Raw genomic sequence first — 25,577 nt, forward strand, 5'->3', positions numbered from 1 at the left:
CATCAGGCTCTTGCTGAAAAGTAAGGTTTCAAAAAGGCATCTTGGGCAGGGCACTGTATTTAAATTAAATATACTGTCTCAGCTTCCTCATCCTCTTCTCATTTAACCTACTTTGTCGTTACAAACGACTATCAAGTTGTTGAGAAAATCTTACTATTAAGGAGCAAATATATAAGATAATGAGCAATAAATGAATAGCTGAATGATGCAACAGTGTAGGTAGATTTATTAATATATTCATAGTAAAATCAGAAATGCGTCACATATGATGGCTGTATAAAGAATGCACGTTTATAATTTAGTGCAAGAGCTTCCTTCATAGCAATTTCTTCTGTAGTGAGGAGGACTCTGCTTCATTTACTCCCAGTTTTTAGAAACACCGCTAGTGAAGCAAATTCTGAGGAAATAAGGATGTTCTGACCAAGGTCCAAATCCTTAATAAAGTTGGGAAGAACTTATTTCTTGTGGTCTGAACCTACTTCTAACAGGTAGCCAAGTACTTGCTTTGTACTTCCCAACTATTAAAAAGACTGTGAGTTTCAGAAAGCTGTAGGAAATCAGTGACTGATCATAGTGATTACATTGTTTTTATGGTTATTATTGTAAAAAGAGTACTAACCTGATCTGAAGCCATGTGAGCATTGGTGTTGTGCCTCCACCAAATACCCAGACTGTGAAAAACACAATAAGCAGTGTTGTTGTGAACATCATTTGTTTGGGTTGGGATTCTGTGTCTCGAATAGCCAATGCAAAAGCTATTGCACCACGTAAACCTGAAAAACAGGTGAAAATGGTGAAATTTATTCGATGGAGAAATAGAATTTTACTCTTTCCAGCCCAAACCCAATTCCAAGGGCAGGTGGATTTTTCAACTGTTATTGCATTTATAATATGCTGACACAAGACAACTGAAAGTGTGGTGTTTAATGCAAGTCTGAACAACTTTGCAAAAGTAGACAACAAAACGACTCTGATATTCACATGTAATCACATTTGTCTTACAGCCACTGAGGTCTTTGTTTTGAACATTATATTAAACATTAATTTGGCCTTTATACATGTTTAAAATAAATATATTCCCTGCATTGTTTTATTCACTTCAGTAGAACTACTTGTGAAATCAGGCGCAGGTGAGAAAAGGGGCTGGCATAACAAAAGAATCTGTAGCTAAATCCGATACCCATTTCTTGCTTGAGGCAGTAGAAAGCTCCATTTCTTTAAAACATATCTATGTTCTAAGTACAGTCATATAAATATGATTTTAAAATAGTAAATACTTTTTAATAGATAATTTAAGTATCTGAAAAGGGGTGTAGAATACACGTAGACTGAACTTGAAAATACTTGAAATAATATAATAGTTGTAAAATTATATACCTATAGAAAAACCTTAAAACAGCTAACAATGAGTATTCACAAAAAACAACTCTGTGGGTAGTACAAAGCTTTCTAAATAGGAATTTGCACAGGGACACATTTATTAAAAAAAAAAAAGGGGGGGAGAAGAAAGCACATCAGTGCTTTTTTCAGTATGCATTCTACAAATAACACTACATTTTCCAATGATTTTCACTTATCTGTTTAAATTTATTGTTTTCTAAAATAATTGAACGAAGTGCAGAGAACAAAGCCATTACATGTACGCAATATGCAGTGAATCCAAAAAGTACTCTGGAAGAGATTAAACCTAATAACTAACCTTTCATTTCACACTAATGGTTCATGCAGAGTCATTTAATTAACTGCTAACAAGAACTATTTTTGTAGTTGAACTCTAAAGCTTTTTAGGAGTGCGCAGCTAGAATGTGTTATTTGGTATAGAAGATATACAGTTTAAGCAGAGTACAACACAAAGCTGTTTCTGCGAGGAAGGACTGAGCTAGTTACCTCAGCTGGCACAGATCAGTGGCAGCAGGTTTAAAAGCTCTACTTTCACAAATATGGTACAGAATTCAAAAAGTAGGCTTTATGTAAAAGATGTGTCCAAAGATGCTCATGCTTAACTATTTTCTCATGGGGGGGAAAATATCAGCTCATTTTAATGGTAGCTCATTCCTTCCTCCATATGAACAGCCACTTCTCAGTAATTAAAGTATTTATCTAGGTGAATAGGTCAAATTAAATTTAAGACATTAAAATATTTCCTTTTCTGGCTATTAGAGACTGCTGACCTTGTTTTAGCTGATGTTGAACTCAATTTGAGAAGCTCTGGCTGAATTATACAAGGGCTAATCTAGTTTTGATTTACAATAGATTTTTATCAGGAGTTACGATTAAAAATTGTTGTGAAAGTGAATTCACCCTTTATAATGAGTTGGTTGAGGCCTAAGATAAACAGATGAATAATGTAATATGTCAAAATGCTACACAATCCCCTTCCAAGCCTAATTCATCCACTCAGTCTTAAGGGTTAGTTTTCAGACACTTATATTCATGGTGATCTTGACTGTGAAACTCAGTAAAGAAAACACTAAATGTTGCGTGCATTCAGTAACAGTAAGATTGAAAACAAATGCAATCCCAGATTTGGTTTTCACTCCTGTGTGTATGATGGCATGATGCATGAAGCCTTGCTTTCTTCGTGACCTATTCAAACCTGGTATTATGCCAAAATGTTGCTTCAAGAGCTCTGCTGATGTTGTGTAGGCAATGAGCATGTTCCTCCAAACTCAAGATTCATTGTCTTGTTTACTCATATCAGAAACTTGTGCTCTGGTAATCTTTTCTGTTGATCACCATATGCAGACTAGACACCATAGTACACAGTTTGTAGTAAGACGACTATTGTTAACTGAGAAAAAATACCAACTATAAAGTGCAATTTAAAGGGAAAATCACACATCTGTGAAGTGTTCAGTGAAGTGTGATGCTGCTGGCAGCATAAAAGGCTGTCAGTCCTTATTGGTGGTCTTAGAGATCATGCAATTTACTTTAAAAAGATGCTTTAAAGTTCTCTTCACTAAAGTCTTCCTTGGAAAATATTAAAAATATTTTCTGACTATTTTAACATTTGCATTTCAGACATTTTCAGTACTACCATTTTCAGTGTTCAGCTGCTAGATTGTACTAGGAAGTAAATGCATGTGTGCAAGTTCTCTCAGTTTCTGGCTGTTTTCTGCCTCTAGCCCTGGGGAGAATGAAATCTGATGAGAGGACAAAAATTTGTTGAGTAAGATATATTTTTTAGAACATCTTGAATTTCATACTTTATCTGAAGAAAAAATAAAGCAAAAAACAGTCCCTAGAAACTGGATAAGAAATGATTGCAAGCTTTTGTCTAGTTAGCTACCTAGCTAGCCACCTGCTAGCTTTATCTGGGTGATCTACATACAGGTCTTACACTGCTAACAATTGTAGATGAGCAGGCAGTCTGAAAGCCAGTTCCTAATGGATATATGTCACCATCTCAGGCTGCAATCTAGCTGACATTAACTGACATTTTCAGTGGCAGCTTTCAGGAGAAGTATTGAACAGATATAGAAATGAACTACTGTGCTGCTCTCTAAATACATGGAATTACATAGGCATAAATGAGGCACCCTGATGTGGAGTATTCCTGATGAGGAAGCTTCAAATGTGGTGCATTGTATTCTTGTTACCTGACTAAATGGATCAGTGTACAGCAGAGCTGTCAATCAAGAACTTAAGCTATAAAAATAGGGATGGTTTTTTGTATAAAAAAGCAAAAGAAGACAAAGAAGTGCTGCATTTCTAACCTTAGAAAATGATTTCATAAATGTCATTGGAGGATCCATTTTTCTGTCTTTTAGTGAACAAATATTCTCAGCTCTCAAATATTCTTACTTAAAAAAACTGAGTTTTTTCTAAATTGCCTCTAAGAAAAATCAAGTGGAGGCAGCTTGTGCAAGTCCAAAAATAGTTTCCCACGGAGAGTTTAACAGTTCAGTGAATGATGCACTGAGAATAGAACTTGGCTTTCTCTTGGATTTTTTGTAATTCTACAATGCTAACCAGATTTAAAAGAGTAAAACCTCAATTTTGAAAGTAAACCTGAATTTAGAAAGTAAACTTCTCAGATAACAGCTGAAATACACACGGAAAATTTGCCTGTGGAGCTAATGTCTCCTAGTCATGTTTCAGAATAAAACTGTTTCCTGAAGTGAGAAAGAATTGCTGAAAACCATGATCTGAGTATCAGTACTAGCACCCTCATAGTCTGATATTTCTTAGTATACTGCCAGCGTATAGCAGTACGCTATACATGCCTCTCAAACAACCCAACATAAGAATGTGGTATTTCCAAACTGGCAATTGATTACAAGACAGACTTTCTGGGTAATAGGTTTTCAAGAAAGGTAACTAAAATAGGTCCAGAGCAGAGTGAATTACCAAGAATATATCCATTTCCTTCAGTGGCTTTGAGGCGGCTATCTTGAATTCTAAGACAGTGACTTAATACTTCTAGCTAGAGGTGACTGGGAACAGGAACAATACCAAAATTTCACTTACCTGAAAACATCATCATGTGTTGAAAATTCCTGGGAATCTTTTGTTTTCGACCAAAATTCAAAAGGAAAGTAAGTGGATATATGTTGCAAGCTCTTGCTACAAAGACTGCCAGCTAAAATTAAGATGTTGAGGAAAATAGAGGAGGAACTACTGAAAAAAAGCCAAAACAATGGAGCTAACTTAAATCTAGTATTTCTACATAGTTATTCTTGATGTGTAATTGAAATAAAAATGAGATTATCTCCCTTTGTTTTACGTACCATATCCTTCTGGTTCCAATTGTATTATAGAACTGTGTAGTGGCAGAAGCTGACTTCACTAGACATCCTGGTTTCAAATTCATCATTACATATCCCACTTCAATCACTCTACTTTCACTCATTACATTTGTATCACATGACTTCATCTACAGTTCTTCAGCTGAATCACTGTCATCGACTTCAGTGATGGCATTATCTTCTTCAGCAGCAATTTGAAAATAATATGCTTTTGGACGTGATTACTTTCTTGTTTCCTGACTGCTCCTATAGTCTATGTCCAGCACTTTTTTTTCTTTCACTTTGGAAATTTTTCAAAAGGAGTTTTTTGTTATGTATATTATGTGGAACTATCACAAAAGTAACTTTAAGAAGAGAAGGACCTGGGGGTGTTGGTTGATGCTCGGCTGAACATGAGCCGACAGTGTGCTCAGGTGGCCAAGAGGGCCAACGGCATCCTGGCCTGCATCAGAAATAGTGTGGCCAGAAGGAGCAGGGAGGTGATCATCCCCCTATACTCAGCACTGGTGAGGCCGCACCTCGAGTACTGTGTTCAGTTTTGGGCCCCTCACTACAGGAAAGATGTTGAGATCCTGGAGCGTCTTCAGAGAAGGGCAGCAAAACTGGTGAGGGGTCTGGAGCACAAGTCTTATGAGGAGCGGCTGAGGGAGCTGGGATTGTTCAGTCTGGAGAAGAGGAGGCTCAGGGGAGACCTCATTACACTCTACAACCTCCTGAAGGGAGGTTGTGGTGAAGAGGGATCTGGCCTCTTCTCCCAGGCAACGAGCAGGACATGGGGCAATGGCCGCAAGTTGTATCAGAGGAGGTTCAGGTTGGACATAAGGAAGAACTTCTTCTCTCAGAGAGTGGTCAGGCACTGGAATGGCTGCCCAGGGAGGTGGTGGAGTCACCGTCCCTGGCAGTGTTCAAGAGGCGCCTGGATGACGTGCTGTGTGATATGGTTATTGCTAGTGGTGGCAACGGTGATGAGGAGACAGTTGGACTGGATGATCTTATAGGTCGTTTCCAACCTTGTGATTCTTGTGAACATGGTTATTTCAGATTAAATAAAAGAACCATAAAGCCTTATACACTTATTTAGCAGGTTCCCTCTTTTCTCTGTCTTGTGATTCTTAGGGCTCAATTATGGTTGTAAGAGTCTGAGACATGCTGTGTACTGGAGAATCAATGAAGCACTTGAGCTGAGTGCATCTTATCTGTGATGCCAAGTGCTTGCTTAGAACTCTCACATACCTTGGAAGAACAAGCATTAGCAGCTGTTGCTTCACTTGCTCTGTACTTTTCCAGGCTAGTTTGAGAGGAAACAGGCTGAGGTCCTGATGGTGCTCTGCAACACAGGCTTTCAGCTGGGCTGCTGAGATCTTCTCTCATATTCCACTTTCTCCTTATGCTGAGTGCAGGATTCATTTGTGTTGTGGTGGTGGTTGCTCCTGTGACCTGTTCTGTCATTTCAACCAATGTTTTGCCAGCAGAACTGTGATGCAGACCTTAATCATTCAGAAATTGCATAAAGATTTACTGCAAGTAAACTATGTAATCCCAAATTTCAAAGCTTCAACTGTTCATCAAAAAGTGATGAGCAAAAGGGCTGCTGCTTTGAGTTGAAGAAAAATCATTATGTGAGCGATTAAAGAGAAAAGAATTGATATCACTGTGTAAGTGGGTAATGGACTGGCTGAGAAACAATGGCAGAAACCAAGACAAGACTTCCTACTTGTATCTCTATCACACATGATATAAATAATTCTGTGTGTACTAGAAATATCACCTACAAAAGAGGGAAGATCTGAGAAATGCTCAGCTGTTAATTTATTTCTTGGGACTTAATATAATTTAGGTAGCATTGGGAAAGTTCTGCTTATGGTTGGTACATTTCTGTGTGGAGATGGCGTGTCTGTAAAACAGCAGCAGCAGTTGTAGGGCCACCAGCATATGTGCATCAAACCAGATTTCCAGATACACATAATAAAGCTGAATTCTTTGGACATGATAAAAATTAGGTTTTTGGGGATCTAAGGAGCTGATGGGTTTGCCTGTTGACTTCTAATTTCTTAAACATGGAGCACACATCTATACATACACACGAATGTAAATATGCACTTGGATAGATGAAGAGTTCTTCAGGACAAAGGATACAAATGCACCAAATATAAAAAGAGGCTTGAAGATATGGTTTTGAAAGGTGAACAGAGCAAGTCCCATGTAACAGAAGATGACATTCTCAGCTAAGAAATTCATGAACTCAAACAGCTGAAAGAGAGAACATAATTAGGACTAGTGATTAACTAATCATTTTTTATCACAAAGTTATCTTGGAATATTTATATATATATATATATATACATTTATATTAAGGGATCAGGAATCAAACCAATTTCATGGGGGAATTTGAAAACCATTTAGCATTATGTATAGTGAGTGACTTCACTTTAGATTTCTGATTTGTGTAGTAAAGCTTGGTATGAACACGTAAAATACAGGAACAGAAAATAAGTTATACAGCCTTCAATGCAAACTGCAAAGAAGCTGAGGGGATTTAGCTTTGGTCATGTTTACACAGGTGAACCTGCGAAATGGCTCAGAACCTGGCTGAAGGAACCACACTACAGTAATGGGGATGGTGCAGTAATGCCAAGAAACAAACAAAAAAATTCCTGAGTGCATTTTTAAAGAACCTCTGCCTTTAAAATATAGCGTGATGCTCTTTATCATCATGAATATTATTCTGTAGGTGAGAATTTTATTGCCTTTTTTGAACATATGTATGAAGTACTCATTTCAAACCAGTGTTGTTGTATTTAGGATAGATCTAAATGTATTATAAGATAAGCCTAAAATACAATATTATGGTAGGATTTATCCTGAAAAACAAAACAAAATAAAAACAAACAAAAAACCCACTGAATAAACAAAGCCAAAATGAACATTTGCCTTGAGGGATGTTCCTGATTGCCCTTGCAGCTGATTATATAAAGCCTAATATCAAATATAAATTTTCATGTTTCTTCACATCTGGAAAAAAAAAAAAGCATTGTTGCTGATTATCTAGAGAGGAGAGAAGATGAGGATTTACACTTCTGAAATCACATCTGGGCTCAGGAGATACAGAATTAGGGCCAAAGTTTGTTGATCTGTCTACAAACAGTCATAAATCATTCTACCAGAAATGTTACTATGGAGACATTTTCTTCATCTTCCACGGGCTTATGTACTTTGTGTAATATGTTTGTGCTTCTAAAAATAAATATCTAATAGCAGTCACTAAGATCTAACAAAGGAAAAATGAGAGCTGTCAGAATCATTATTTACAACAACTTTCACGGGGAAAGAGGCATAAAGCCTGGTAGTATATGGGAGGATATTGTGGACCCCATGGCAGCACCATCAGTTATCCCAAGCTCACACTCTATAGTCTCTGTTTAGCACTGCACTGATGAACAACATGAGAACAAATACAAGAAATATTTGCAATTTAATCAACTTAAATTATTCAAGCTTAAATTAAATTTCAGTGAAAAAATACTTGTCAAAAAGACTCAATTTATGAGACCTAGAAACCAATAAGGATTATCACATATCTTTGCATTTCCATACAGTGGATGAATATACTTCTGTTTCTTTGTGGGCTTGTCACATAACAAATATTTCTAATCATTTAAACAGTCTTGCAGGAGTGGCATGACAGGATTTACATATACCTATAGGCATGTAACCTATAAAAATCTTTTGAGGAAGGGGCATCACTGAGGAGTCGCGCTGTATGCTTTAATTGCTGGGATAAGATAAAGTTTTGTCAGTGGTTTCAAAGCTGGGTGATGTTTCACTCTTCATTACAAAATCTTGTTTTAGACTTTAATGTAAAATTAATCTGCTGCTAGTAGTTTCCAAAACATTTTCAAACTTTTTTGATGTATAGTTTTTGAAGGAAAATAGACTTTCTGTATCACTGTTTTTTGCTATATGTTTTCTCAATAGTCTTCAACAGTAGATTCATGCTCTTGACTCTTGCCTGAAGTGTTTTCATGGCATTATTGATTTTAGGCTTCTCAATCCTTTTCTCTCAGCAATCTTGTCTAGACGAAGAACTTAAGTATTTTGTTCATAACCATAAATTCTCTTCCCTTGCCTCCCACACAGCCAACTAACCTCTTTCTACTTTAAATGAAATTGGCATTAAAATGATTGTATGCTGCCATTAATTTCCCTAGGGCTACCAGAAAATTATACTAGAAACCATTTCAGTATATACATGGCATGAATTTACTTTTCTGTATAAAACAGAATAACCTCTCATTTGTAATATACAATTTTAACTTCTCTGTGAAGTCTATACATTTGCTTGTAGGTCTAAAAAAAAATTGTAATAAATTATTAATAAATTTGAAGTAATATCAATACATCTCAGAGTATAGTTTAGAGTAAAACAAACAAAAAAACAAAACAAAAAAACCCAAAAAAACAAAAAACAAACAAAAAAACTATGAGCACAGTCTGGGCACTGGATTCAGGTGCTAGCTCAGTAAATTAGTGACACTGCTTGTTGCGTTACTTGAATTCTTTTTTCTGTAATGAGTGGATATTACAAAAGATTGATATGAAAAATGTCTATTAAAATTAAGATAGTATTTAGGCATTTAAAAACTCACAATTCAATAAATATGCTGTTGTTTTTTATTACTATAATTAGTCATTATAAGGGCACAGAGATATTAAAAAAGTCTATTTGAAGTTGGCATAGTCTTCTGGGAAGAGTCACTTAGAGTTTAGTTACTTACTGGTAGAGAGAGGAATGAGTGTAAATTATCTACACTTCAGGTCTTACTGCAAATACTAAGCTTATCTAAGAACCTTCTTTTTCTTCCTTTTCTCTATCCCTCACAGTTAAGTGAGATTCCTGAATAGGGAAATTTCACCAGAGTAGGTTTTGCAAGTTGATCCATTTTATAAAACTACTTCAATTTTCACTGAGCATTAGAGAGATTATCTTGGTAAGTAATTAGTGCACCTGGAAGATGGAACACATATTTCCATCTCAACAGTAGTAAAAATAGAATTCTTTGAAAGAGAAAATGAACATATTCTATACCACAATCCCTTTATGGCTGAGGAAATGGAAAATGTAACAGTTCTCAAATATTAATATTTCAAAGAGCATTCTTTCATCTCAAGAGAGTAAAGTTTGTAGGAGTACTGGGTAAGAGCAGAATTACTAACTTCACTCTTTGATCTCAGGGGAGTAATATTAGTGTGAGAGTATTGGGTAAAACCTGAATGACACCTGCAAGAGCTTCCTGCAAACCTCAGTGAATTTTACTTCCCTCATGGCGATATTATATTCCTCCATTTAATACCGGCTGTAGGAATGCCATTCACCTCTTACAGATATACGGTTAAGATAGAACATGGAGAAATGCCACCAGTACATGGGTTATATCTGACAGGAATATATCCTTATGCAACATTAAAGCAGGCAAAATTGCAACAGTCTCAGATCAGCTGGGGATCTGAGATGTAAAATTGGTTATACTTTGCAGGAAAGAAACGGTGGTGACAGAGCTATTTAAAAAAAAATAAAAATCCCAAGCAGTCAGTTTTAAGTGATGGTTATAAAATTTGGTGATTGAATAATGCTATTTAATTAGAACACAACTGTAAAAAAAAAAAAAAAAGTTCATGAAGTCAAGGATATTGATAAATCAATAGCTGATGAAAATTGCTTTTCCCTATTTTGAATTAAAGTGCTCTGAGTATGCAGGCTATCGTATTTTTCTAAGATTGTAGAAGTCTTTATTATAATGTAATTGCTTTATTTAATCTTTCTCTTTTGATTAAAGGTTTCAAAATCTGAAAAGGAATGCTTGAATTTGAAGTTCTTGCCTGAAATCATTTATACAGCTGTAATGAATCTTTGCAGCATAGTGATATAGTGCTTGTCTCTAGAATAACAGGCTTAAATGAAGAATTAGTAAAACTAACTGAAATTCATGATAGACTATAACTTGTATTTGGTAACAATTTTGATATCTGAGCATATTTGACTGTGAGGTTAGAAACACTAACAGGAAAATTCTTACAAGTTTTCTTTCTATGTCTTGAGCAGTTCTGGTCTCTTTTTTTTAATCAGTAGACTTTGCTACTGGATTTGATTAATTTCATCCCAATAAATTTATGGAAGGCACGCAATAACTTTCTATTTCTCTTTAAAGCTGGGAGATGTAAAAGATTTCTAAAGCCCGTGGAAGAAGTGGGGAAACTAAAAGGAGAAAGAAATAAAAGAAAATGTCAGCATCGAGGGAGAGGAAAGGTCAACGATATTTTGCATTTATACAGTGTGATTATTCTTTGTGGCATACTCTACACCTCACTTCCAAAACTCTGTTTTTAAGAAGATAGATATGGCATAAAAACATGCTAACTTCTGACAGTAAGGAAAAACGTTTGTTCCAGACATTAAGGCAAATCCTTTCTTAAATTCAGAGCTCTGGGGTGGCTTTGCTGAATGAAAGAAGTTTAAACCAAAAAATGTTGAAAATTAGGAAGATAAATTGAAATCTTTTTCATTTTTTTAAAACTATTCAATCAATGAGAGCAACGGAGAAAGATTTTAAAAATAAAATGCACAGAACTTCTAAAAAATGTTTGACCTCAGGGTGAAAGAAAGCATAGGATGCTAATATTTACAAGGAATCTGCCAAATCTTTAATTGCATGATTAAAATCAGCCCTCAGAAAGAACTTTATTCTTTTATCAATTAATTGACAAGAGACACTGTTCAAAATTTAACACTCAATATATTTGCTACTTATATGAATAAAGCATGAAGAGCTGTTGAAATGTTGGTATGCGCTTGTGATAATATACCGGATTCAGAACCTCATGAGAATTTATATGCTGACTTCAATAAACTTCAGACCTAGTTGCAGAAAAATTAATGATTCTATCATAATTCTTGTAATTAAGTTGCATAGAAAGGGGATTTCTGTAAACTGTTTTTTTCTGAACACATCTGCAACACAGGGAACCTTTTAGATGTTTGTCTTCCTTTCCTGCAGAAGAAATAGCTTTCACAGCTATAAATTGGCCATTAAGTTGTTCCTAAAAGTGACCTGAGAGTGTCACCTTAATGGAAAGTATTGCCAAGACAGAAAGGATGATGCTGATGCTCCTAGAACTTCTAAGTTATTTGGTTCACAAATTGGAAACAATCACCAAAGAGCTTTTTTTTTTTTTTTTTTTTTTTTAATCTTCAGTTCTACTGCAGGAATGTGGAAGGCGAGTGGAATAGAGAAGTATCATTTGGCACCTCATCCAGAGAAATGGTTTTTCAAGAAAGGTATTAGTCATGGCATGAGTGTAAGTTTCTGAGGGTGCCAAATGTCTATTTTGAATTATCAAACACTCACAACTCTTTAGAAGTTGACTGGAGGTAAAAGGTTTTGACCACCCTTAAATTAGTGAGACAAGCAGAAGTAAAAGTCAAAAGTTCAAAACTGATGCACAAGCTTAGAGGAGACTTTTTCTGTTCTTTTCTGAATGGAAGCAGATCTGTATTCTGAGAAATAAAAGGACATTTCTTTGAATCCTAGTTGTGACATAGACATGTAATTTTAAAGATTTTTGACTAAGGGTGTTCTAGCCCTTGATGATTTTCACAGATGGCAGCATGAGAAACTGATGAGCTCCAGTTAGCTGTTTAGTATTTCTTGCACTGTGCTACCATTTGGTACAAATGTCTCTTTTGAGGGTATAAAATCCATTAATCATGTAATGGAAACACAGCTGTGCAGTCTCTATATAGATGGGTTATACTGCCTTATTTTCTTGTATCTATTTTCTTCCTATTGCAGTTCATTGTATGAGAGTTTTAGTGTTACATATTTTGAAACAGTTCTTTTGTACAGTTATTTTAGTTGATACTGAATTTTGCAGGGAGTGACACGTTGTCAGCATAACTGAAAAGCAGTGATGTACAAAACATATTTGAGATTGCGATGGACCTTTGTCAACAGTAGTTTGTTAATGCTGGAAATCACACAACAGCTCAGACTCCTTCAGGCCTCCCACTGCCCAGGATAGTCTGTGCAGTGTGAAAGTGCTATCGGCAGAAGGAGAGGCCACAGGAATTGAAATAAATTGCAATTTAAAAATAAAAGTAACCAAATATACTTTAAGAATGTGATGGTAAGCCACACTCTTGTCTGTTTCAGCTCTACATGATGAGGCATAATGTTTTCATAGGCCAGTATTTGATTTTGTGTTGTTGGTTTTTTCCCCTCTCTATGCATTCACCATTTGCAGTGATGATGACATAGCCATAATTAGGAAGGGACTTGGTTTGATGGTCAACATGCTTAGAGGAAGTTCACAACGCTAGAAGATGTGCTTTACAGAGCTGATACCCAAGGCTGGATCTTTGCAGAACACAGACCTAAAAACTGGAGATAAGTGCTACCTATTCACAGTAAGGGGAAATGGTCTGGAGGTTGTTCTTCAAAGCTCTTGTGAGAAGATTAAGAGATGTGGTGACAGACATGAAGTTGCACAATCTGCATTGCAATATGAGTCATGTTTCTGGCTTTGCAGTAGCTTACATTGTCCCATACAATTTTCTGTATAGAGTGAGAGACTCATTTCTGACTCTTTCTTAAAAATAAAATACAGCATGCAACTCATTTTGGAATTCCCATACGCATTCCGCTCTGTTCCAGTGAGAAATTGGCCTGTAGGTTTTAATTCTGGTTGGTATGTGTTAGCTAATGGCTGGCATCTGCTTCTGTGCTGTGAAGAGTAAACTATAATAATCAAAGAACTTTATTAATAATTGAAGGAAAAAGTTTAATGTATAAACATATTGTAAAAAAATTCAATGAAACCATTCGGAAGCTGTTTTGCATATGGCCTCGTGCTCTCCTATTCTACTAGCATAAAGAGTAACATCATTTTTCAAGAAGACAAGTTTCTCTATAGAAGAACTGCTTTCACTACAGTGCTGGATTTCTTCAAGGTATGAATTACATTTGAGCATTTGTATTTTCCAGTTTCTGTGCTTAAGCAAAATGAAGGAAAACTGTTGTCCTTTGTGCTTCAAGAGAAGATCTGTTCTTCATGTATCCAAAATACTGTTTTTATTCCTGGGTCTGTGTGGGTGGAAGATACTTGAAGGTACTACTCCTTACAAGATACTGATTAATGATAAGACATACTTGATAGCAGCTAATGAGGTCAGGGTAAATCTGCGCATTCTGAATTAAGGAGATACTGAAGTTGGTATGCAGAAACAGAGTAAAGTGGAGATTAACAAATATGGTATGGAATGGATACACAGACAAGATTTCTGTATGAAATAAATATTTTCAGTGAAGTATTGAATATACTCAGGATAGCAGCATTTCTCATTTCCTCTTGTGAAAATAAAGGTTTATTTTTATTTTTATTTTTTTTTATTTTTTATTTTATTTTTTTTTTTAGATAATTACTCATGTACTGTAGTTACAAAGCCTACTGTTCTCAGCTTACTTGCAGCAATGTTTCCTAGCTGCCTACCATCCAGCTTGTAGCTCATAGGTAAAAAAAGAGAAAACAGTAAAGGCATCTTCACATAAATTCATGTGGAGATGTACGTAAGGAGATGGAAGATTAACATTCTTTAAGCATGATTAAGAAATCACGAACATCAGTCAGATAACGAAGGATTTTGTTGAGATATTCAGGTTGAAGGACATGGTAGTAAAATTCCTTTTATAGAAATCAAGATTTTCTTGTGTCATCATTCTTCCTGTTAAACCCATACAGTAAGCAGCTTTAGCTTTCTTTATAGATTATACTGTTCTGCAGGGTTCCATAAGATTTTATGGTGCATCTGGTCAAATAATGCATCTGGAATATGCCCAATGTTCAGCTTTTTCTGCTAAACACAGAAAATAACTCTGTATAAAACTGGAATTCATTGCACACTTCTGTCAATCCCAATCCATTTTAAAGGTAATGATTATTACAAACACTATGCACGCGGTGCATATTCAGTTTGAGATAAGAAGGCAATTTAGAAACTAGGGCAACCCACTGGCTGTGTACAGATGCACTGAGTTAGCAGTGTGTTCCTGAGATGGACGATCACTAAGTCAGCATGCTGGTCGTGCAGCTGGAGCTCATCAGTGGCTCAGGAGGTAAACCTCTAAGTTGGGAGAGAAAGCACAAGATGAGAGTGAGGAGCTAGACTGAGGGGTTACTAGGCTAAAGCCTAGTGAATACCAAAGCATATATGATCTTTTGAACTTTTAGAAGGTTCTATTACTGAGACTTCTTGTTTTCAATATGAGTCTTAGAGTGTTTCAAGTGTCTCAAAATTAGAAGAAACTCCTGAACAATTCCAGATATCTATTCCTAATGGCCATGTGCTAAACGCAGCATAAGCTGTTCTTCCTTTTCCTGTGTTTGCAACCTTTTCATGTTTTATAATTTTTCTCTTGTAAAAGAAAAAGGATTCCTTGATCTCTGTGGAAGGACAGAAAATAGCCAGAAGGTCAGGGAATATGGAGACCCGATACATTCTTCTGCCATGATTTCAGTGTCTGAGTGTTGGTTAAATTTCAGATTAGAGAGCAGGCAGAAGTGCTGCTTTCCCCCTGTTCATTTTGAATAGCTGCAAAATGGAGGCTTTGCTATATGTTTTGTTGCTTAAAAAAAAAGAGTACATGTGATATAAGACATAAGCGCAGCTGTTTTTTTCCTAATGTAAACTTTTCCAAAGTGTTAATTTTGAGCAAAACTAGCTCCTTCTTGTTATGAGAAATAGATGCTTCAGACCTCGGCACTGACCACTGTAACGTGGTCATCTGAACTCCTTCCTGAGCAGTACTGGCTGAAGCACCAGTCTTGTCTTTAATGCTTTTGAGTGTGAACTTGTGTGGTCTCAAGTAAGCTGGGATTCAGTGGTTGTTCTACTGCAGAAATAGAACCATGAGAAACAAGGGGATGGCGTACATCAGGCCTAACTTTAGGTTCAGTCTCCACTAAAATGAGACAACATACTTTAGGCATGCAACCTGTTCAATGCTAGACACAAACTTGCATTTCATTGCATTTTATTGGCTCCCTTAGGCTAGAATCTTTCCCTCTTTCTTGTGTGTGTGCCAGATCTGAGTGTCATGTATAAGATAAACAGAATTTCCGGTTTCTTCCCACAGTATTAACCATCAAATATGTCATCTTATTTCAGCCAGTACTAGATCTCACTGATACTGTGTACCTCAGAAGCTAATGGAAAAACCATTCTAGTAAGAAATGTTCCCATAGGCACTGTGATTGTGGGATGCCTTTTAGTGTATAGCGCTCATGCAAAGAATGATCAGAATGTAGTACTGGTGGTAGTGTTGTTTCAAAATAAATTTGTCTCTGCCAATCACTTATGTGGACACATCTGATCTCTCAGTACTTGAAAGGTCATTTTTTCTTAAGTAATGTTCCTCAACAAATCACAACAACAGCTGCCAATTAGGCTGTTCATTTCAAAATGAGAATTATTTGCTGTGGTGCTTTGCTAATTATCAAAGACATTTTGCTCTAAGTGGGGTTTTCCTCAGCCTGGAAATACTCTTGAATTTTTTAAAAGTCAGGTGTCTGAACTGTAAGAGACATTACATTTTTGTGGCCTTTTCTTCCTAGAGGTGTAAACTAATTATCTATAAACAATCCAATATCTAATAACAGAAAATAGTATGCAGAGATAAATTAATATAGGCTATACACTTGAGAAATATTCATAGTTGTAAATGTTTTACTTCTTAAAGATTAACGATTCATGGAAATAGCAGGTCTACGCAGGGCATGTGTGTCCTACATGACTGTGGAGGCTTTAAGCTATGGGGCACTGCATTATTGCTTCCTGTGCCTCTCCCTAACAAAGGTTAAGTGCAGGATGTCCAGAGTGGGACCCCTGAGAGCCGCACATGGGTGTACCTGTGGCTGTAGTAGGACAAGGCCATCTCCACTGCCACTCCCCTTCTTTCACAGGGAAGACAAACAGAAGCTGCACTCCTGGTGTGTTCTAACAACAGCTACAAACTCAGGTGAAAGCAATCTGCCACTGGAGCAGAATTTGCAGTATGCTCTTTCTTCTCTTAGGAAATGACAGCTGATAAGAATCTTGAAGAATAGTACTACATTGTGTATCCAGAGAGAGGAGATCTGTTGTTCAAATTGTCATTCTACTTTTCTGTAACTTGTTTACAGTGATAGGCCAGCAGAATTGCAGTAGAATGACTAGTTCACAGTAATGGTGTTTCACCTGGACACAGTCAGCTAAAAGCTGACTCTAGCTACCTCCATTCCTTTAGAATACTTATTTTATTAAGCAGTCTGATGCTATTCAGGAACCAGTCCTTTAATTTAGAGATTTCCCCCCCTCTTCCAGTAGATCTGGACTTATTCATTGTGGTACTTGACTTTCTAAGTGATATTCTGCTGTTCAGATTTGTTCAGATATGTTCCAGTTTGCTTCAGTCTATAACTAAAAGTGGAACAGCAAACTATAAAATGTGTCAAGGCTGCTTAGTAGCAGATCAGGGTCGAGAGACTATACTGATTTGAATTCATTTTTGATGAGTTAAAAAATTAGATATTTTGCTACACCCAACTGCCTGCAATACAGGTCAATTTCTGATACAGAAAATAGCTGATTAATCCTGAACTTGATGAAAAATGTATAGCTATGTCATAAATGGGCTTAACAAATTTTGAAAACTAAATGTATTTTAAAGAGATTTTCAGATGATATTAGCTACTTCTCTACAAGGTGATGACTTTCCACAATCAGAGATAATCATGTCTGCATTAAAGTGTGGAGATGAAAATTTGAATAAATCAGTACTATGTCCATCAGTGGGCAAAGAACTAAGATTGCAGTCTGAATTTTCAATCCTTCAGCATCAGTTAATTTGCTGAAGTAGTTCTACTAACATCAAGTGCTCCTTTAAAGTTTCTCAGAAATTATGCAGTTCTCATTTTTACCTTTGCCCTGTTCTCAAGCTTGTGTAAAGACTTTGAAGGTGAAGGGCCACCGAAATCTTAACATGACATCTTGTACATACTGCACTCCCAGAGCAGCTGAAGAATCAGGCCAGAAGCTTTTCTCTGTAAGGGCAGGTGTTCACCAAATGGTTTGCTATCAGGAACAGTAACTGTTTAACAAATAATGCAGTAAGAAAGGCTCTTGCACTTAATTTCAGAAAGCAGCTCTCATGAACTTGATAGATACAAGTGTTTCAGAGGTCACTACATAAACAAGGATTAGACTGGTGGAATAAATGGAGACAGGTAGGGTAGTATGCAACATAATCCCTTGTTGGCTGACGTAACTTGCTGTACTTTCCACTGCTTCCATAGGAGATGGGTTTCTTAATTTCCTTTCCAGAATTTATAACTTTCTGGCGCAGTATCTTGTCTGAAAGCAAAGACCTTTGTGCATTTATCCAAAGAGAGGCATTGCTCTGTTCTTTGGCCTCTTCATTGTGTTTATCCCATGAAATTAAAGGGAGGGAAAAAAAAACAAAACAAAAAAAACTAGGAAATGAGCTAACTCATAAGTCTGTTGGATATTTATAGCTGTTAGAAAAAGTTAAAAACTTCTCTTAATACTTCATCATTAGGAAAATATGCTGATCTACACCTGGTGTTTGAGTGAAAATGCTGCAGTGTGGAGACAAAAAAAAATAAAAATATAGTTAAGAATATCTGTCTTCCTGTGGAAGATACAGTATTGTCCATGAGTCCTCTTCGAGAGCTGAGCTGTACAAATTTATGGTCTGCCCACTGTCAGCAAACAGGTAATTTCTCTTTATCTAGCAACATCCTGTCTAGTCCCTGATTTACTTGTACCTGAGCAAATCAGACCAATAGAACTGTAACTCTGAGGTACCCAGTGTGAAATCTGGACTATAACGTCCTAAGATTTGGAAGCAGATATTTGCCTGCAGCTTTTTGTGAGGTTATACTAGTGGCTGTAAATAATTCTAAATGAAACTGCACAAGATCAAATAACTTTTGATAAAGTGTTAGCAGTACCACTTTCTCCTTCACTGAAGATATACTGGACAAATTAAACTATATGCATTGAGCTCAAGAGCTCTCTGACCAAATCTTGTTGGCATGGAAGGGGTGTCAATTTTAATGCTACAGTCATTATGATGTTAATCAGGTTGATGATGATGACTTAAAAATACTACCATTAAACATTACTCACGATAATAAACAAGCAGTAAGAACACAGGGAGAATTTGTATCAATATTTAGTGAGACTTGGGACATTTGGATCGAATGAAAACTCTCTAAAATCTGTGTTTTCACTAAATCTTTCATCTTATGGCAGCGTTAAAATGATCCGTTGTCTATGACAACATCTACATTACCTGCTACTTTCAGCTTCTGTAAGTTTCAGATCCTTAAAATGTAATATTTCTCTTTTATCAGATGTTAGGCAGTGATGGACTGGATAATAAAGAATACATGGGGACTAATAATTATATCGCGTCCTTTAACAGGTGCTCTTAATAGAGCTTCAAATTCTTGTTTAAGAACAAAAGGTAGGCTTTAATTTGATATTATTATATGAAGAAAATCATACCTGTCTTTTTTCTCATGTGCTCTTTAGAGCAAATGATGAGGTATTATGAGAAATGCAGAACTCAGCAGCACAGCCTCAAACACTGTCACTGTATACTGGATTTTATCATTGAGCTATGAAATTTTAATAGGCAGTAGAAATTGTAAATAAAATTATGCAAGACAATAGGGAAGAAGCATTAGTCTTTAGGCAAATAACCTGATTTCTCAGTTTGATTTACAGTTTTATAGCCCATTTCTGATTTTTTTTATTAGTTTAACTTCAGTCCCAACTCATTGTCTTGTTAGTGCGCACTGCAGCTTGCCAGTCCATACTGAAAGACCAGTCATATTGTAAAAAAAAAAAAAAAAAAAAAAAAAAAAAAAAAAGATAGAGTGCCCTGGAATAATTATATAAATGAACTAAAAAGTCATCTTTTTTTGGCCAGTAAATAGCAATAAAAATGATTTAATTTGGGAATGAGGCCATCGGTCTTAGCAACAATATCCATTTGTAATGCAATAATGTCGTACATAATTATGATGATGATAAAGTGTGTGGTTTAGTAAATTTTCTTCAAGATAATACTTGGGGGGAAGGGAAGAAAAGGGGAGTGCGGATCTCACTGAAACAGCTATGTGTGAAAGGGAAATCTGGAATAGAAAATAAATTAGAAGAATTCAGATGAGTTTTTGAACTATCCTCAGAGATGCTGTGGATTTGGAGCTTATGCTGGAAGAGAAAACTGGAATAGAAGGAGTGCATAAAACTCAGTTTCATAATGAAATACGGAGTTTTTTTTCTGTGTATTCAAGCATAGATTCAACCTGTTTTCACTATTCTGTTTGGAACTGAATGACTGGAAATAAAAGCGTGAAAACAAACAAAGCCAGTATGCATTTAAACTAAATGTTGGTTATTTCTGTAGTTGAAAAGATTCATATGTAATTAAAATTTCAACGGCCAATATCTCTCTGGCTATGTATCACTAAATCATGCAGATGAATCCCTGGAATAGGGATCTGTATTCAAAGTTTAACAATTATATGCAAGTGTAATAATACTATATGGAATTCAGTATTTCTGCAAAATAAAAGCAGTTCTATAGTAGATATAAATGCTATTCTTATAACACATTCACTAGAGAAAGGTCCCCTTCTCTGCTAGAAAATTTTCTCAAAGCATCAGCCTCTCAGCCTCCCCTGGTACGAAGAAATGCAATTGATAAGACCTATCTTGTTCACTTGCTAACATTTTATTCTGCAAGTACTGACTGGAAACTTTTTCTGATTTAAAATCTGTAAGAGTCTGACAGTTGAAGTAATACTGTGGCCAGCATTTTTTTTTTTTTCTATCAAACTGTTATTGATAGAAAATTGGATTTTTGATTAAATTGATTTTGAGATGTGCAAGAAGAGGTAAAAGTTTCTGTATTCTATTTCTAATGCTTAAAACAGAGGAATTGCTGAAAAAGTTACTGGATTGCTTAATGGAAATTGTAGCATTGGACCATATATTTTCATTTTGTTCCAGGAGACGGATTTTCTATGGTCTGAGGTATTTGGGACATACAAATCAACATTGAAAGTGAAGCAAACAACATTCAAATGACTTGTCACAGGAATGAGGGAGCAACAATGTAGTCTGACTTTAATCCTTCTGCTGGGAAGAATCTAATCCTTCTGCTTGGGAATTCCCAACATTTTGCAATGCCATCTCTTTGGTACTGATAACAGCCCCATGCTTTTCAGCAATTTTACTACTCGTTCAAACTAAAACAGGTCCTGTAGCTTTTCATCTTGGAACTTAAAAATAATTTTTATTTTATTATTTACTATTTTCTAATTACAGCAGATTTTTAACAGAGTAGAAATTAAGTGATGTTATCACTAAAGACAATGGGCTGGACTGCAGTTTTTAGTCCTCTTACGAAAATGCACATGGATCTAACCTTCCAGAATGCTTTTCTCTTGTTTAGTGAGCTCTTGGATTTTCTTAAACTTGTGGCCTTTTTCTATGGAAACTGATCTGAACTATGATCTCCTTACACTTTATCTCCTTGAGTGACATTGCAGGTATCTTGGGAAGAACAGATTATTACATTTTTGTCTGGCCAGAGAACTGTTACTTTTTCCCCAGAAAAATCTCATCTTTCCCTATTGAAGACATAGACCTTTTCAGTTGCACTAACAGAATTCCATCCAGCTGTATTTCAGATTCTGTCTATTCCTTGCACATGTTGAAGACACAGTGTTATTTCCATATCCTACCTGTTTAGTTCTCATTTTGGAATCTGATGAGAGATTGTTGTAGGTATAATGGGCTTGTGTGACTCCGCAGAAAAGAACTGCAACAATACCTGAAATGCAAAGAAAAGATGGTTAGCAGCTTCTATTTCCTTTCTAAGATTTTTCAAAAGGCTGCATAAAAAAGGTTACTAGATTGCTGAAAGGATTTTTGGAACAAAAGAACTATGAGATGTTTTATAAGAATATATTTCAAAGTAGATATTTTTTCTTTGCTAAAAAATCATAGAGATCTTGAATCTTCAACATGGCTATCACACATTTATAGCACTGCTGCTGCTGTTCAATTTGCCCAGCAAACCTGATAACCTCCTTGGATGGTACCTAGTCATAATCTCACCATTAGGCAAGATTAACATACTTACAATATGAAGGACTTCAGACTAGATGAAAATTTTGGCAGGGATGGAACTGATGGAGATTTTTAAATACTTTCTCCCCAATGCTGAGCCTGCTCCTATATCACTAGAACCATTGAGTTGCATCACTGCAATGCACTATTTTAATTAGAGTAGCTGATATGACTGTAATCTCAATTTTTTTCCAGCTCTGGAAACAGGAAAAGCAGAAAGAACCCACACAGAAAGTAGAAATTCAGAAATAAATGCTTACCAGTGTCCATACGTAAATATCCATAGAAGAAAAAAAACTATGTCTCTTTTTTAAGCCTAGGGCATGTCTACCTGGTAATTACTTGCACCACAGCTCAGGGCTTGTTCATCGTGCTCATTCCAATCACCATTTCCATGAAAACCTCCACTCACATTTCTTGAAGCCCATAGAGCATGCAAGTTCTATGTGGTTTCTTGACGCACACCTCCACAACATCCACTGGTTCTGTACAGAGCTAGCTTGCAGGATGATAAGGCAGGCCTGTCATCTTCAGGACTCTGATACAGGCAGTTTTCTGCCATCCATTTTAAGTGTTTTAGATTTGCTTTTCACCCCTTCTACTTGTTGCCTCCCATCTAAGATCTACAGCATGTCTGAATTGGCACTAAAATTCTTCCTTGTGGACTGTTCTGTGAATTGTTAGGTAATTTTTAGCTCATAGATGCTGATGTACTGAAATAGTGCTGGTGAATTCTGGAAAACTCACTGAAGCAACAAAGGAAGCAAAAATATACCAGCCCACGGTCATGCAGTGTGACTACACAGTGACTTTCTAGAATTTCACAGTGTTAAATTAGCACGAACTGAATCATATTAATAAGTTCTACTGGAAACAAACAATATGAACTAAAATTGTGAAATATAATCCAGTTCTGTGCCATCAATCTTGATCTTGAGTCTGGATAAGACTTCCTTCATCTACTTCACCACTGTGGCTACTGAAATTACAAAGGCTGACAAGAAGGGACTTGGAGGACAGAATCTACAGCACTGTGGACTTTAGTACAGCAAACCAGTGTAAAACAATCTGTTATTTCAAAAGGATTAATAGAAGTAGACAAAGCTTAACACAGTCGCCCAATAGTTTCTTAAAGAGTTTATTCAAACCTCTAAGTTTGAACCTAGCCTTCTAGTTTTAGAGATTCTGTAGTAGATGGAATATCCTCTTTCTCTAATTCAAGGTAGAGGTAAGAAAACAAGAAAAAGGATAATGCTGTCTATTTCACTTGAGGGAGTACACATGTGGGGTAAGATCACATCAACCCATACCAGTTAGTCATCATCATTTTATCATATTTTTCTCAAGTTCCTGAGTCTTTGGATTGCTAACTGTGGAAATACTGCCCAAAAAACCCAACTGTGTTTGAGTTGCAAGCCTCTCTTGTTGCAGGGAAGTAGAGAGGCCAGGCATTAAAATGCACTTGATGAAAGATGGAGGAACTCAATAGTAACATGTGCTTAGCACCAGGGAAGAAAATGATGCAGCGAATCTTTTTTCTTTTTTCTTCCCCATGATACAGCACGAACATCTTCTTTGCATCTGGGCTTTCTTCATATCATAAACTTGTCTGTATTTTTTTCTACATTACACAGTCTCTGTAGCCAAGAGAAATCATACTGAGCTTTAGCTGCTGTCTTTGTTTACTGTACCTATTTTCTTATGCCTGTTTAGATATTTACTTATTCTAACTGCACTAAAGCCTTTCTTTCCAGTAAGTAATGTTGGTAGTGGTGAGGCTGTAAATGTCCAAATATGTTCCAGGAAATTCATTGCTCTTATTGAGGTATAATTGATCTCTTAATTAAGACTAAATCTTTTTTTTCCCCACTAAGTGTACTATTGTGCAGATGTAATCTGGGGAGTTTGTAAGTTCTCAAGGTGCTCTCATATGCAATGGGATGCTCAAACAGTGAAGATTCAGTTAAAAAAAAAATAAATCATACCTAGTCAGTAATGTTCCTAAGTACTGCTAGCTTGGGGCTCAGTAACTGGAAAAGAGATGAGAGTTTGTGGTTCACTTTATTCAAATCATCATTCTGCCAAGTCTAGTATTTAAAAAAAATTCACTATTAAGTTCAGTGATGATTGTACAGTGTTTATGGACTGCTAAGAAACTGTTAATTATTGGCAGCAAGAGAACTGAGAGAGTGACCTAAAGAACAAAATACCCTAAATCTGATTTTACAATAGTAATAATTTATCCAAACCTTGTAATTATGCAAGCATAGAAACCAGAAAGCCAGAAACGCAGTGGAATATTTCAGTTGCTACTGTCGGAAATAAGTATTAGCCTGCCATGCCATTCACAATGAATGCTTCGTTAAAAAGCTTGCAAAAAATTCCATTTTATTAAAAATGGTAACTTAAGGGTGATAATGATCAATTGCATGCTAGTGTAACTGTAAAGAATAAAGGAGCACAGTACCTCAAGAGGTGAGCAGGGGTCTTATTAGATGGAATAAAATAAATGAAATTTGGATTTCTTTCTTTGTAAGACTATAGAAGCTGATTTCTGAAGTTAGTTGGATTGCAAAATAGATTATGAACATAAATTGAGTTATCAAATTTTTGCAGATTTTTTTTTTTTTTTTTTTTTAAAGAAATAGAGGAGAACAAATGTGATAATGCTGAAATTGTAAACAGGAAGAATTTATTAGATGCAACGAGGCAGATAAAGTGAAATGGTCCCCTCTACCAGCCAGTGCTGTAATTTCAGGGGTCTGGAGTCTGGCTCAATTTCAGTGTTGTTACAGTATGTCATTTGTTAAGTGGCAAAGTCAGCAATTACAGACAATGTTAGTACTACACTTGCAGTGCAGGTTAACCTGAGCAGAAGTTTAGAGATGAAATGGGAAATGAGCTGTTGAGTGTATTACAGCTTCTTGTCTCTCTATAGATAAAGTTACTGACAATTTTCACTTGATATAAAAAAGTGGGAAACCTCACATCACAGCTGCTGGACACCAGACAAGTTTCAGCTGCAGCTTAAACTCCTTGAAGAAGTTTGATTAAGCATAAAAGCATACCATTGTGCTGGATTTTTTTGCTCCTTATCTAACAGAGAAACCGCTTATTAGCAGTTAATGTAATTTGAGACCTTACATTAGTTTTACTGAATACTTGTAGTTGAAATTCCTGTTAATGTTCAGGGATTTAATATAGGAAGGCCAAATGTTAACATGTGTAAAAAATAAATGCTAATCTTAAAATTTCTATTGTGAGCAAAAGAGAACAAATATCCATTATGTAATATTTCACAAGTAGACAAAGTAATATACCCTCATATTTCAATAATTGGTGCTATAATGGAGAATAAAATCCCGTATTTTCTCAGAGAGGTGCTGCATGTCTCGAGTGTATTTTTAATGCAAGTCTAGAAGTGATGGGACAAAATTTGAACATTATTTGGTAATTTTAGAGGAAAAAATCCCTGTCATTGTGTCTGTGGCTGTCAGGTCCTTTAATGGTAGAAGTAAGAATTTAGAAAACAAACAAAACCCAATACCCTGCCTTCTGGGGAAACAAAGGAG

At 36.0% G+C, this 25,577-nt stretch overlaps 1 protein-coding gene across 1 annotated transcript in view; it reads right to left on the reverse strand.

Annotated features, from left to right (window-relative positions):
• The window catches only part of SLC9A9 (solute carrier family 9 member A9), a 171,051-nt gene that overhangs the window by 75,495 nt on the left and 69,979 nt on the right, over positions 1-25,577 (reverse strand). Inside the window, 4 exon segments of the mRNA XM_052685348.1 lie at positions 620-773; positions 4,471-4,582; positions 6,885-6,998; positions 21,618-21,706. Of these exon segments, the coding sequence (XP_052541308.1) occupies positions 620-773; positions 4,471-4,582; positions 6,885-6,998; positions 21,618-21,706 (469 nt within the window).

Source organism: Tympanuchus pallidicinctus, unplaced genomic scaffold (genome assembly GCF_026119805.1).
Source record: "Tympanuchus pallidicinctus isolate F22 unplaced genomic scaffold, pur_lepc_1.0 scaffold22, whole genome shotgun sequence".
Taxonomy (NCBI): domain Eukaryota; kingdom Metazoa; phylum Chordata; class Aves; order Galliformes; family Phasianidae; genus Tympanuchus; species Tympanuchus pallidicinctus.